The sequence below is a fragment of the Gobio gobio genome (assembly GCF_949357685.1).
Source record: "Gobio gobio genome assembly, chromosome: 9".
NCBI classification, from domain to species: Eukaryota; Metazoa; Chordata; class Actinopteri; order Cypriniformes; family Gobionidae; genus Gobio; species Gobio gobio.
The window spans coordinates 14,940,381-14,955,498 of NC_137115.1; the positions used below are offsets into that span (position 1 = coordinate 14,940,381).

The following is a 15,118-nucleotide window of genomic DNA, read 5'->3' on the forward strand; positions in this document are numbered from 1 at the left end:
CAATACAATGATGATTTAAAATTGTACAGTTAAAAATTATTCAAAAGCCATACCATACATGTATTTGATACTTTCATTTTAACATGATTTTATTAAAGGTAATGCATGGATACCATTTATTCTTATGTTTACTTTTATAAAAATCAAAGATTTTTTAACAAAAAGACATGTTTATCATGTAAAAGGCCTTTTACTTGCTAAAAAAGTTTAAACTGTCAATCAGATGACAGAAAGCATGTATAAGTTTTGATCGTGTTGATAATTTAGAGGCCTTAGAAATCTGCATATCAAATATGATACAGTAGGCTTTATAGTGCTTTATAAAACAACATGATAGCTACCAATAAGTACTTAAAAATGTTTAGAGTAATAATCACAACAAACAACACTTCCACTATATTAGTCTGTACACTGTTTATGTTAGCTTTACAAATAACGATTAGAGATGGCTTAGGAAGGACAACTAGTCAGAGGCAGTGCTTTAAATACATTTTTAAGATGGAGCGGGTAAGTTTTAACATGCTGTGATTTAGTTTACAAATTGTTGGACTGTCTGCAGCACAGATTTGTAGCAAATCACAATTTGAGACAGAATCATTTTTCTTTCTTTCAGATGTGCTGGTGAAATCGTGCAATCCTGTCGTCTTTAGTTTCTATAACTACTTGCGCGCACACCCTCTGATCGTTCGCCGGCACTTTGCTAACCCCGAGGGGTTTGTGGCTGCAGTTGGTCTAACATCAGAACGCAACTCTGCAGACGAAATCAATCTGATAGAGCGAAAGCTCTTTTTCACCACCGCCAATGCTCACTTTAAGGTGGGCTGTCCACTCCTGGCCCTTGAGGTCTTATCCAAAATCCCCAAAGTCACTAAGAAAGCTTCTTCTCTGAGTAAGGGCTCGTCGGTGGCCAACATAAGTGCTGCCCAACCACAGGAGAATGGAGGAAAGGCTTCAGAACTTGACTGGGGAGTTCCTGCCATCCCCAGCCAGGCCTGGGGAGCCGACTCTTCCACCGGGCTGGACTGGAGTCAACCATTGGTTAAAATAGAGGATGAGAGTCTACAATTGGACTGGGTGGTTGATACGGAGGAAGATGAGGATGAAGACGGTGGGCTGACCATGAAAAAGTCAGAAGTGGAGGATGAAGAGGCCAAAAAGCCATCCATATCAGCAGCCCTGAAGCGTGACGACTCAAAGGGCGAGTCGGAGGTGGACGTGATTGCCGAACAGCTCAAGTTCCGAGCCTGTTTGAAGATTCTCATGACAGAGCTGCGGACACTGGCAACAGGATATGAGGTGGATGGTGGCAAACTGCGATTTCAGCTCTACAACTGGCTTGAGAAAGAAATTGAGGCCGTGCACCACATCTGCAACTATAAGGTTGGTACTCACCATCTCATCTCTAAAGCTAAACAATATTGAGATTTTCCATGAACCCAATAATTGAATACAATGGTTCTTCACTTCAAAAAATCCAATGCATGCGGTGAACATGTGAGGGTGGTCAATCTAAATATTATTCAGCTCTTCGACAGTATTCGATGTACAGTATATCTTAATTTTTAAAGTTAGCTTAAAATGTAAATATATTTTCCTTTTTCTAAATGCATTTTATAGATATTATTGTAAACAATTTATCCGTCCATATGTTCCTCTTTTTTTCGTAATGTTTAATCAAAATGTCATAACTAGACTTTCCAGTTTAAATGGTGACATATACAGGATTTCACCAATAATTTAGTCAATTTAAACCCCGTCCCTAAAAGCTTACGTTCATCTGCCTCCACTTTTGAGTGCAACGCCTACATCTCAAAATCCAATCAACAACTGATGCATAGAACCATGTCTCCATCTTAAATTGTTCCTTTTTCCGTTTCATCACGATTTTATTGGCATTTTAGATGGGAGGAACAGACATTTAACGTATATAATAATTTCCACATTCATTTATTTGCACTAAATGAAGACACGGAATAATATTTTATTAATTAATTTATGTGTAAAGTAACAATCTATAGTAATAATCAGCAATGTTTACATGCATACATCTTTACTATAACATTTTAAAGAATGTAAAATACCTGAATCCTGAGTGATTCTTTGAAACGAGCAGTTCAAAACAACTGAATCATGATATTAAGGTTAACTCCAAGAAGCCATTAATATATGTAGGTGAGCATGATACAAGTATTTCCAGCAAAATAATATTAAATATATGCTGAACATTCAATATTTTGGTCTTGTTTGTTTTTGATATATTAATATGTCAGGTTCAGGGGAAAGCGCCTGTCGGACAGCTGGAGAAATGGGGTGGAGATGGATCTTTTGACCTGGAAGACTCACAAATCCGTGGTGAAGCAGGTGCATATGAACGTCACCAGATGGAGCGACGACGTCTACAAGCCAAGCAGCTGCATGCAGAGAGGAGGAAAGCCTGGCTGAGAAAGAATCAGGCTCTGCTTAGAGTCTTCCTCAGTTACTGCAGTCTACATGGGGCCAAGGGTGGAGGAGTGACGTCTGTCAGAATGGAACTGCTCTTCCTGCTGCAGGAATCACAGCAAGTGTGTTTTTACGTCCCCACTCCATGTTCATTGATTTATATTGTGCAGTCATGCAACTGGTTGGTTGATTGAGTGTGTTCTTATATAATTGGTTGGTTGTGTGTCCTCAGGAAATGACCGTGAAGCAGCTTCAGTCGCCACTCCCCCTCCCCACCACTATGCCCCTGCTGTCGGCCAGCATCGCCCCCACCAAGACCGTCATCGCCAACCCAGTATTGCACCTCGGAAACCACATACATGACATCCTCTACACCATTGTCCAGATGGAGGCTCCACCACACCCAGAAATACTGGACGACCGGGTGAGACAAACATAAAAACACACAGATTAGAAACAGTTTGAAGACGATGTGGCATCGTGAGAGGTCGGGTATCCACAAAGGGAGGATTGCTTCACAAATCGTGTCCAGGCAGACATCAAGCCACTGGTTTCTTTTTAATCATCAACTCAAAACTTCAAAACTTTACAACCCAAAAACACTCTTCCAGCTTCTCTATAGACACAGGCAGTCTCTCTTTTCTCAGCTCATTAATAGCTTTTCTCCTTCACTCGCAACAGCTGTGCTTCGACCGGGAGCAGCCATCTTGGTTTGTAGTCCCCATGCTGCCACCTAGATGGCACATACCTTCCCTCTATGACACAACCTTTAACGAAGCCACAACATGAATCTCTGTTTTGGCTTTCCGTCAAATCTGAGACGGCGTTATTATCCTGCAAAAACAGAGCTTTTTCAAGACGCTCTCCCAAATGGATAAATTTGAAAATGCCGTTTTTGCATTGTAGTGTTGACTGCGAAAACTGAAGTATTTGAAAACAATGAGCATGTTTTGTCATGTGATGCACATTGTAACCATAGATATCTATGTATAAACCAGCATGGGCCTGTAATGTAGGATTGGGTATTGTTTGAACTTTTGCAATTCCGATTCTGATTCTGCTTATTGATTCAAATTCTTATTGATTCCCAGTTTCAATTTCAATATGGTAAAAAAAACAAAAAACATTTAGATGTCTAATATATTCTGTCTTTTTGCAAAAACATAGTTGCAGCTGAGTACCATGAGCAAATTCAGCAGATTTTAAACTAAACCGCTTTTTTCAAATGTATCCGGATAAACGTAGATGTAATCTCTGTGTGCTTCTACTAATATGTGCATGTGTATTTCAGGTGAATGCTTTACACACTCTCGCTGCTTCTCTGTCAGCTTGTATCTACCAATCACTGTGTGACAGCCACAGCTACAGGTACAAACACACTACTGATAAACTCACTGGTTATTCACCTTAAAATGCTTGTGAAGATGTTGTACCAGCGCTGATTGACTACTATAAACCGCATTCCTTTCTGTTGACTCTTATACATACTCTCACTGACTCGCCCCTCTTGCTGATGTGTGTGTGTTTAGCAGCCAGGCAGAGGCCAATCAGTATACTGGGATGGTGTATCAGGGGCTGTTACTGAGCGACAGACGTAGACTTCGCACAGAGAGCATCGAGGAACATGCAACACCCACCTCTGCCCCTGCACAGTGGCCAGGTAACAAACATCAGATCAGACTGCATGGAACACATACGGACAAATAGCACTTTCAAACTCATCCTTATCTAGTGATGAGTCATTCTATATGGAGAAGAAAGTAACATCTGTAAAGACTACTTACCCTATTCACTTTCTTAATAAAGTCTCTGATGTTCAGACTGCTGGTGAAAAACGAATATTACATGATGTTTTATAAACAAAGTTCGGGAGGAACACGTTCGAATTGCCTATCCAATCAGTACGAGGGTGAGGCCTATATATATACATAGCAGACTCACCTATGTTCTGTACTGTATGTTTCCTGTATCTCACCACCACCCCGTCTCCTCACACCTGCCTGGTTAACTATCCTAACCAGAGATGCGGAGGGAGTACTCTGGGTTTGGGCCAAAATTCCGAGCTCGGAGCCCTCCCCTCAGACAGCACTCGAAATATGCTTACATTTTATTTTATCTGATTATTTGTAAGTGTGAACTTGTGAACCAATAATATTGGCACAATGCAAACTCTTGTCCAGATCTGATTCTATGTTGGTAGACAATGTCCACCTTTTGATTAAATCAAAACAATTTATTTATATAAAAATCCAGGGATGGATGGATGGAAGGTGAGAGTGGGGGTACGGATGGATGGATCCCCTAGACAGAGGAAAGATTGAATGGATGGATGGACATATGGAAAATAAATTGGATGGATGGATGGATGGATGGATAGGTGTAAATATATTGAAGGATGTGAGGAAGATTTGATATATGGATGAATGCAAGGACAGACAGATGCAGGATATAAAGAAGGATGGTCATCACCTGCTCATTGTTTTCTCTTTCCCAGGTGTGTCGTCTCTGATCAGTCTGTTGGCGTGTGCTCAGGGTGATGATCACGTGCGTCTGAACGTCATGTTATGTGAAGCTGTTGTGGCTGTGTATCTCAGTCTGCTGATTCATGGTCTCGGGACACACTCTGGAAACGAGCTCTTCCGGCTGGCCGCTCACCCCCTCAACAACCGCATGTGGGCTGCCGTGTTTGGGGGCGGAGCCAAACTCATTGTTAAACCCAAGCGGCCTCCTGAAATCACCCCAGGTGAGTCTTCTGCCCCTGCCAGAGGTGTTTGATGATGTAGTGTCCCGTCACATCTGTAAGGAAAGTCCACAATAGATACTTTACACACAGCTTTTGTCAGAGGTTTAGCGGCATTTGTAAATATTATTTTTATGTTAGAGTTTTGCATTTTTTATGTTCAGACAAGCACTGTTTTTGGTGTTTTGGTCCTCCAGTTGATAATAAGATTTCCTCCCTTGTCAGCTGCTCTCAAGGCAGCAGGGTCCGAGGGGTCAGAGGTTGTAAAGGTCACAGATTCTGATCCCCCTACTCTGACCGTCAACCAAGCACTGCCTCAGACTGAGGCTGGTAACCACGGTAATGTCACCGTGGAAACAGCACAGCCAGAGAGCTGTGAGTAAGAGCTCAGAGGCACTTCATCCACACACAAACAGGAAATGAGATGTGAATGATGCAGTTCCAGTTTTTATAATTCGGCACATGGAAATCGATTGATTTGATTGGTCACGTTTTACAGCAAAGTTCCATTTGTAAACATTAGCTACGATAAATAAATATTTTAGAAGTAGTTTTCATTGTTAGCTCATGTTAACTAATATAACTAATGTTAATTTTAACATATACTAATACATTATTCAAATCAAAAGTTGTCTGTTAATATTTTTAATTGACCTGAGCTAACATAACCTAACAATGAACAGTTGCATTTTTATTAATTAACATTAAAAAAGATTACTAATACAGCAACAAATGCATTGCTCATTGTTAGTTAATGTTAGTTATAGGGATAGTTCACTGTAAAATGAAAATTAAGTCATCGTTTCCTCACCCCTTATGCCCTTCTTTCTTTTTCAGACCATAAAAGGAGAATTAAAAAAATGTCCCACTTGCAGTCGTCCATATAATGGCAGTGAAAAAAGACGCTAAATTATCACAGAATTGTTACATGTGGCACGTCATATATTCCAAGTGTTTGGTGGAAAGTAAACTTGAATTTAATGTATTATTTAATGAAAATCCTGACCTTGGCCTTTGGTCTTCTGGGCATGGTGCACGTTCATGAGACTTAGGATCAAGGTTTGCTCCAACTTGCCCAGAAAAATCACACAAATATATTAATCAGGATTAATAAAAATGCGACATGAAATACAATGCCTAGAACTCCAGTTGTCAGAATGACAGTTGTGAACGTGATTACACAACAGATATATTCACCTCAGAGAAGATAGGACATGGATTGTATTTCATGTCACGCTTTTATTCATATTGATTTTTTCACAACTTTTGTGCTTTATCTGGGTGAGTAAGAACCGTGGCACTAATAGGAAAATTTCATTGCATGAATGTACAATCGTGCACAGAAGATCAACAGCCAAGGTCAGGGTTTTCATTAAATAATACATTCAATTCCGGTTTGTTTTTCACCAAACCCTATCATATACCTTCCGAACACTTGGAATATACGAAACGTGTCGCAAGGGTTGCATCTTTTTTAGACAAGTGCAATAATATGGCATTAGAACAATACCAGGGCGAGTAAATGATGATTTCATTTTAATTTTAAAGTGTTATCAATATATTCTTGATGGCAGGATGTTTGTGTCAGTCCCTGTTAGTGTGTGGAGAGGTGCTATGTGTGATTGCAGTGATGTTTTTTCTTTCTCATATATTACATTTCTTTATTTGTTACTTTATTATGTTTAGTTTGTGGTGTGTGTGCATATTTGTGTGTCTCATTTTCATCTCATCATCGTATATATGTGTGTGTGTGTGTGACCATCACAGACAATGTGGAGTCAAACAGGCAGACAGAGCTCCAGTCTGAGAATAATTCAGGTACACACACTGTATCCCTCCGCCTGTCTCACTCTTTATCCTTTTAGCCTGTTTTGAACTCCAGTTTAGATGTGGACGTGTGTGTGTGTGTGTGTGTGTGATAGCCAACCTCTCCGCTGTTTGTGTAGCGATACGGTGAGTGCCTCAGGCTCAGGTGCACAGCAGCTGTCTGAGGTCATCATTCAGAGAGTTTGTTCTGTTCTTTCCCCATCTGAACTGAGGAGACCTTTATAGAGAAACCATATTGACTGCTCCCATTGCTCAAAAGATATATCATGGAAAACATTTGAGTCTTCTTCTTATGGTTGCATTCAGTTTGGAGTGACAAACGCATTCTGTCACTGAACTCAAACCTGTACATTTCGCGACTCACAACTGAGTTGAACAATTCTCTACAAACCCCTGCTTTGTTAACCGGGCTGGGCAACTAGTTGTCTGCCACATCATGCAGCACGAAATAACCACTCTATGTGGCACACAAGCATGTCTTGTGTGTGTGCGTGTGTGTGTGTGCCGTGTTTTGATGTGTTTTGTTAACTGAAATTAGCTGTGTCATGTGAAGGTTTCAGATTCAGTCTCTGTCTTCCATCGGACCTGAATATTGTGGTCCGTGTGTGATTTGAAATGCTTCTGTCTGTATAAAAGCTCTTGTCGGTTAATTAAGATTTGACTGATGAACTTGTGCCGTGTCAACTGATCATTCAGTTTTATGGACGTCTTTGATGTTTACTTTAAAGGGGTGGTAAACCACAATTTCACTTTTCTAACTTTAGCAAGTGTGTAATGTTGCTGTTTGACAATAAACAACATCTGCAAAGTTACAACGTTCAAAGTTTAAAGCAAAGGGAGATATTTGCTTTTAAAGAAATCAATTTCTAAGGACTACAGCAAACGGCCGGTAGGGACTAACTAGACATTCCTCCAGGGTCTCTGACATCACCAGCCCCAATATTTACATAAACCCCTCCTCCGAGAATATTAAATAAGGGGGGGCGATGCCATTTTGTATCGCTGCAGGGAAGCGTTGTTGTGGTATAGTTAGTAGGCTGGAATGTTGTTGCCGCCATGCCGACAAAACGCTGATATTTTCATCCGGATTGCAGGTCCACTTTGTTCAGCCTTCCTAGGGACGGGGGTGCTTTGCAGTGCGTTTAACATACAACATGTTATATGCATGTGTGCATGAGACAGAGGGGAACAGGTCGCATTTGTAGCAGATATATGCTGCCCATCATAAATCAAAGCACGAGACAGACAGGGGTCGGAGGAGAAGACTGGAAAATGTGACATAATGGACAATATTCGTCTGTATTTGCAATACACGAGCCGCGGTTCAGCTGTTCAGCTGGTTCAGTGTTTTCCTGTAATAGTTTGTATTGTTAATTGTACATTGTTAGCAAGGAAGTACACAGAAGACAACGCTCATTCATACTTAACGTTATCCGACAAACACCTAATGTTATAAACTTTTTTTTTTAATATCAACAGCGAACTTGGCATTAGTGTAAATTATTCTTTGATTAGAGCTTTTATGTATTGTTTATCTACAGGCATGCTAAACATGGTTCTGTGTTTGATTTGGCTACTAGTAAAGCCAATGTTTAGTGTTCGTTTTGGGTTAATAGTTCTTGTGATAGATATTTGGCTATAATCGTTCTAAAAATAGAAAAGTAACAGTGCCATTCAGTAGCGATCACTATAGATCCGCAGTCTTTACTCTTTAGGACTGAACAGGTTGAACAGTTATTGCTCGATCATCTTCACTAAAATTGTCTGGGTCTGATTCGGGCTCAAATTGGTATGGTTTTATTGACGCCATTGTTTCTAATACTACCCAAAGCACAGTCTACTGGTAAAGGTAAGGGGCGTGACGTTTCCGACAAACGTGCACTAGGCGGTTAGCGAATCACAACACACTGGGCCAGCTAACCAATCTGAGCCCATTGCGTTATTTTTGAGGGACTGGCTTCATACAACCCGGAAACCATCAGACCGTTTTTACAAGGAGGGACAGAGCAGTGTAGAATAAAGGTAAAATATATGAAAAATAATGAAATTTTTTAAAAACGAAGCATGAACACATGTTACAGTGCACCCCACAAACAAAATCAAGTCTTCGAAAGAATGTGTTTTACCACCCCTTTAATCATTTAATCACTGCCACGGTTACATGTGATATGTATGGCAAGCGCAAGAATAGAAAAGAGTAGCTTGCGACTTTGATTGCTCATTCATACAGAATGTTTTCGAGACGCCACTGTAAGCTAGTGTATTTACGGAACATTTTGAGGATCTTTATGAAACTGTATGTCATCAGCGCCATGCCCTGAAGGCACTCAAAACATATGAGACACTCACTTTGTGCTAAAAAATTATGACATTTCCAAAACTGCAAATGTAATTATTTTAGTGAAGGTAGAGTTGATGGGTTCCTTGAGTCATATCAAGAACAATGATACCAATTATGCCATAGTTGGTCAAAATGTCTGTCCACCATTTTGAATGTTCTTGAAAACCTACTTTTTTTTACTAAACAAAATTGGTGGCATGATGCCAAGCTGATTTTGAGGCTGTAACCTTGCAATGCTTTGGCATGTTGACACCAAACTTTTAATGTGTTATTGTCAGGTCATACTGACCACACTACATCCATTTGGTAACAGCGCCACCAATTAGCCGAAAGTAATAAGCAATTAAATCGCATTAATAGTGGTTATATTTATGATTTTTCAGCCGTTTTGCCTAAAATAATAATGTGACATGTAACCAAGTATGGTGTCCCATTTGTGCTCTGCATTTCACCCATCCAAGTGCACACACACAGCAGTGAGTATTGAATATACATACACACACCGTGAAAACACATGGGGGCAATGCAGTAGGCAGCCTTTTTTTTTCTCATAAAAAAAAAAATTGAGGTAATGAGAGTTGAAGAGAACACTGTTTATTCACTTACATTTCCTGTCGGTATTTAGACTCGAACCCGTGACAAGTTACAATTTACAAGTTTGCCTCTTTATCCATTAGGCTACAACTGCACATTAATTACTTTGCAGTTGGTCTTATATACCCAGACATGCTTGCATGACTCATTATGCCATTTGTGTGTTTGGCCCCTTAATGGCTGCTTGCATCTATATTTAGCTTTTTCTTATTTTTCAGTTCCCAGTAATTTTGTTATATATATATATATATATATATATATATATATATATATATATATATATATATATATATATATATATATATATATATATATATATATATATATATATATATATATATATATATATATATATATATATATATATATATATATATATATATATATATATATATATATAATTTATTTTATATTTCTATATAGCTCTGATTAATTAGGGGAGGGGAAGAGACTGGGCAAGATAAAGAGAGATGTGGAGATAAGAAAGACAAATAATCTACTGCCCAGTGACATGGTTTTCAAGCTACTGTTATCTAATTTTTTGGCCTTCAGAACATCTTAAAATGCACATATGTAGATCAGAGAAATAAACATTTTCTCGGGGGAGCTTTATAAGTATTACTTTATAAGTATTACTAAACAGCCATCCTATGGATATGCATGTTAGTAAGCTACTAGTTAATAGCGCAATTTGGACCCTAAAATACCCTCACTGCTAAGCCCCCAGTGAGCTATCTTTTACAGTTCCTCCTGAACTAAACGACGAGCTTATGCTGCGTTCACACCATAACTACTGAACACAAACGGCAAAATGAATCTGCTTTAGTCAGTTTAAGTTTTGTTCGTTTTTATTGTAATGTTATGTGCTTTGAGACATCAGGTAATTTAATTTGTCTCTCGTGATGCTTTGCAGAGGCGTGGCTTTGGAGAGGCTCTGAAGGGATGATGGGATCTCATACTTTCAATGCTAGCAGGCCTCTCCGAAAATTACCTACCCTACCTTTAAGGGCACATTAATAACAACTGTTTAATTCTAAGGGCCAGAAAATCTAAATTAGTTTCGTTTTTGCTGGAATTAACATTTTAATGCCAAACTTTTAAGTGAACTTCATGGAAAATGTTATGAAGTGAAGAGAATTGTCCCTTTAATTGTCTATATTTCCAAAAATCAACATTTCTAAACTTAGTTAAACTGGAAAGTGCTTCAGGTGTCACATTAAAGGACCACATTCATAAAACAAAGTGAAAAAATCCAGTGATTTAAGGTTTTGTTTTCATACTTGTCGTTTCTTTGCATTTTGTCAAGGTGTTGTCTGGCAGCGCTCACAGAGCAGATCCTTTGATCATCAACACAGTAAATTTAATCTGTCTGTGTTTTCCTATCAGCTCTTTGTTCCAAAATAAACCCCCACTCACACTCGCATACTCTTACTGCAGGAATTTCTCTTTGAACATGACTTCTGAAGGATCATGTTTTGAGGTGATTCTTCTCTTCAGATGTGTCCTCCTTTAAATGTGAGATAAACATTCCACACTATCAGAATCAAAACCTGCTTTAAATGCTAATGCCCTTCAGCTCAAAAGAAAACACATCAATGCAGAGATAGAGAGTCTTTATAGACCAGACACCTGAAGAGATGAGATACTGAACTTCATGTGTATGCTGCATTTCAAAACTATGTTTAAAAATGAAAGCTTTTAGTTATGTCTTTCTGCGATTTTTGTTACATCCCCCACCCAGTATTGGGGACTAAACTAGTTCTTGTTCACTTTTTATAATACTGGAATCAAATATTTTTCATCATGTGTTCGGTTCCACAAATAGGTTCTTAGACATATGCATATTCTACAAATAAACGAATCAATCATAAATTTAGTTAGCTGTGTTTTATTCATGACCGCTTCACCCAACAGTTCTGTGTATCACTGCACAACACCCTTAGCAACCACTCTTAGCAACGTAAACATATGTTTGCTCTCATTGATGTTGTTCATTGAAGCTAACCGTATTTTGTAAAGTATTGTGTGCGAGAGATCGAGTGAGCGAGTTTATTACCTGCATTTAGATAAAGCATTTTCCTTCAGGTCATTCCTATGTTCATAATAAAAAATCAGTTTGAATGTCCGCTGCGATTTTCTTTTAACAGGTAAGGGGTTTTCCCGAGTCCTGACACTGACAGCGCTCGTCAAAGCATTTGTCAGTTGCGTCTTGTTCCGTGTTCACAACGTTTCAGTCCTTTCAATATAAAAGTACTCATTCATGAAGACTGTCTTTGTCGCCATCTAATGGCGTAATAATGTAACTTCTTTTGCTGTTCGCGATCAGGGACTATTTTTTCCAGCGGAAGTAAGGCTTTTCGTGAATAAGTCACGGCTGAAGGGTTTGCAGGCACTCCACTAAAGGCCTGTTCACACACGTTTAACGCCTCGTGACTAAACAAAAAGCACCAATGTGAGTGTGCACACCGACGCGCAAAATGGCAGGCGTAAAAGTGTAATTTAAAAAAAAAAAACACGTTGGGTCGTTTTTTTTTATTTTGACGCGGCTCGTTAAAAACTGGCCAACCAATGAGATCAGTGCTTTTGTTCACATGCCTGGAGCTGCTGAAGTGAAACACGACTTGGTGGCACTCAAGCACAAAGCACACAGGACATATTCGTCCCGGTGTGTACTGGCCTTTATTTGGGTCGTGTCTAATAATGCCCTTCACAGCCTCTCGTACCTTATTGCTTACATGAAACTCAGTGAATAACCAGCAGTTTTTGAACAATTGAACCACGTTTAATTTATTTCACAGCTGTTGCTGTGTTATGTGTATTTAATTGTAATACTGAAAGTAACATACAGTGTACTAGCTGGCATGCAATGGAAGAAAACAAGAAAGCAAGAAAAAATGTAGGCCAGGACTTGATTTGGTCCGTTGGGAATTGATTGGATTGTTGGATCATTGTGGTTTGCTTTTGGTGCAATCACATGTGAGTGACAAGTTGTCCTGTCCTTGTGCCTGTAAACACAAAGAGAAGAAGAGATGTTAGTGCAAGAGTGAAGAGGAGTTATTTTGATAAAAGATTATGAGGGCACAGTATTCCATAAACAAACAATAATTGTCGATTTTGATTTTATGGTGATTTTAAAGTATTAAATATCGTATTGTGTTTGTTATATTTAGCTGTACCTGATGAAGTGAAACAGAATAACGGGGAAGGTTTGTTTTCTTGATAGTGTGCTGTGTTGTGTATGTGTGTGAGCAGTTTGATATCACTCCATACTTTCTGTTAGATCACAGGGACCCTCTCAGCTTTATTACCCCAGCTGCACTGTGAAGACTAACATCTGTAATAATGCTGAGTCCAATGATGAACTACCTCCTGTACAGTAGATGTGTTTAATCATGACCATCTACTCTCATTTTAGGATCTGTGTGATCCTAAAGATATGATTCAGATATGATTCTTTTCCCAATTTCTCTGTTTTCAATTTCAAATCGAGTGCTTTATTGACATGACTTTTCCCTTTTTTATATATATTTTACCTCTCTGGCTGTGTTTGGAATGGAGCAGTAATATACTGCTAACTACATAAAAATGTAAATGGAACACTATGCAGTATGCTGTAGTATGCTACATTTTTCTAGTCATCAAGTGGTGGCCATTCACCATCTTGGAAATAAAATGTATTATTTGGCTTTTTTTAATCAAAATTTGGCAGCAATAAGTTGCAGTAGATATTGCTTCAAATCCACCAGAAGTTAAATTTGAGTGCATTGCACTGTGAGATTCAGTATTCTGTTCTCTGTGTACTGTTGTATTGCACACGTGGGCATATAGTAGGCTATCCGGGTATTCTGTGCGTATTGTGAACAGTACACATGCTGCATACTACATTCTTTCTGAAGTAGAAGGTTGTATGCCATTCCAAACATACCTCTTTCTTCCTTTTTTGCTATATATGTAGTGGACGGGCCTCTCACTCTCTGTTTTTCTCTGTCCCTCAGCAGTCCCTCCTCCGACCCCTCCTGCTGAGGACGTGGACCGACAGCGTCGCAGGTTTAACATGCGCATGCTTGTTCCTGGACGTCCCGTTAAAGAGACTCCAGCCACACCTCCACCCATCCCTGTAGAGCGGCCCACCTATAAGGAGAAGTTCATCCCACCTGAGCTCAGCATGTGGGATTACTTTGTGGCCAAAGTGAGACCACGACAACTGCTTATTTACACTGATGCAAATCTAACTTTTTTTTCAATATTTATTCAGTTTATGAATCTAGAAATCACTTGTCAGAGTGTTTCATTGCTTTCTGTCTGTGTGTTTCCTCCAGCCTTTCCTTCCTCTCTCTGACAGCGGGGCGCTGTATGATTCAGATGAGAGCGGTGCTAGTGACGATGAGGATGATGATGACGCCTTTCTCTCGGACACACAGATGACAGAACACTCTGATCCAAACTCCTACAGGTGAGATTATAACACATTAAAATGGCCGCTCACCCCTCCATTCTTAAGCACACAGAGAACGTACGGTGGCCGACACAGGACAAAGATGTTGTCGTCTGAGACATTTACATTTTACATTTAGTCATTTAGCAGACGCTTTTATCCAAAGCGACTTACAAATGAGGGCAATAGAAGCAACTAGAGCAGTCAAGGGCAACAATATGCAAGTGCTGTAACAAGTCTCAGTTTATCTAGCACAGAACAGATTTTTTTTATTTTTTATATAAATTAGACAGACAGAAAATGAATAGAATGATAAGTGCTGGTCAGGTGCTGCTGGAAGAGATGTGTCTTTAGATGTTTTTTGAAAATGGCTACAGACTCTGCCACACAAATTGAGATAGGCAGGTCATTCCACCAAGTGGGGGCGGTCCAGGAAAAGGTCTGTGAGAGCGATTTCATGCCTCTCTGGTATGGTCCACAAGGCGTCGTTCCCTGGCAGAACATAAGTTCCTGGAGGGTGTGTAAGTCTGAACAAGCGAGTTTAGGTATATTGGTGCAGAGCCAGGTATATTGGTGCAGAGCCAGAGACAGCAGAGAGTAGCTAGTGCTCTGTAGAAAAGTTTGTCTGTTTAAGGCTACTGTAGAAACATGGCGGCGCAAAATGGTGACTTAACTGTAAGGGGACCCGCGGTGTATGTAGATAGAAATAGCTCACTCCTAAGGTAATAAAAGCATTACGGTT

The 15,118-nt window shown here is 39.5% G+C and overlaps 1 protein-coding gene across 2 annotated transcripts in view; it reads left to right on the plus strand.

Annotated features, from left to right (window-relative positions):
• dmxl2 (Dmx-like 2) overlaps positions 1–15,118 on the plus strand; it is an 88,128-nt gene that overhangs the window by 53,279 nt on the left and 19,731 nt on the right. The window contains exons 24-32 of one of the 2 annotated variants that reach the window (XM_079825067.1): positions 614–1,380; positions 2,271–2,561; positions 2,672–2,863; positions 3,731–3,807; positions 3,969–4,099; positions 4,934–5,182; positions 6,947–6,997; positions 13,937–14,130; positions 14,261–14,394. In XM_079825067.1, coding sequence (XP_079681193.1) covers positions 614–1,380; positions 2,271–2,561; positions 2,672–2,863; positions 3,731–3,807; positions 3,969–4,099; positions 4,934–5,182; positions 6,947–6,997; positions 13,937–14,130; positions 14,261–14,394 — 2,086 coding nt within the window. The remainder of the gene's footprint in view (positions 1–613; positions 1,381–2,270; positions 2,562–2,671; positions 2,864–3,730; positions 3,808–3,968; positions 4,100–4,933; positions 5,183–6,946; positions 6,998–13,936; positions 14,131–14,260; positions 14,395–15,118) is intronic. The other variant, XM_079825066.1, reaches the window with a different exon arrangement.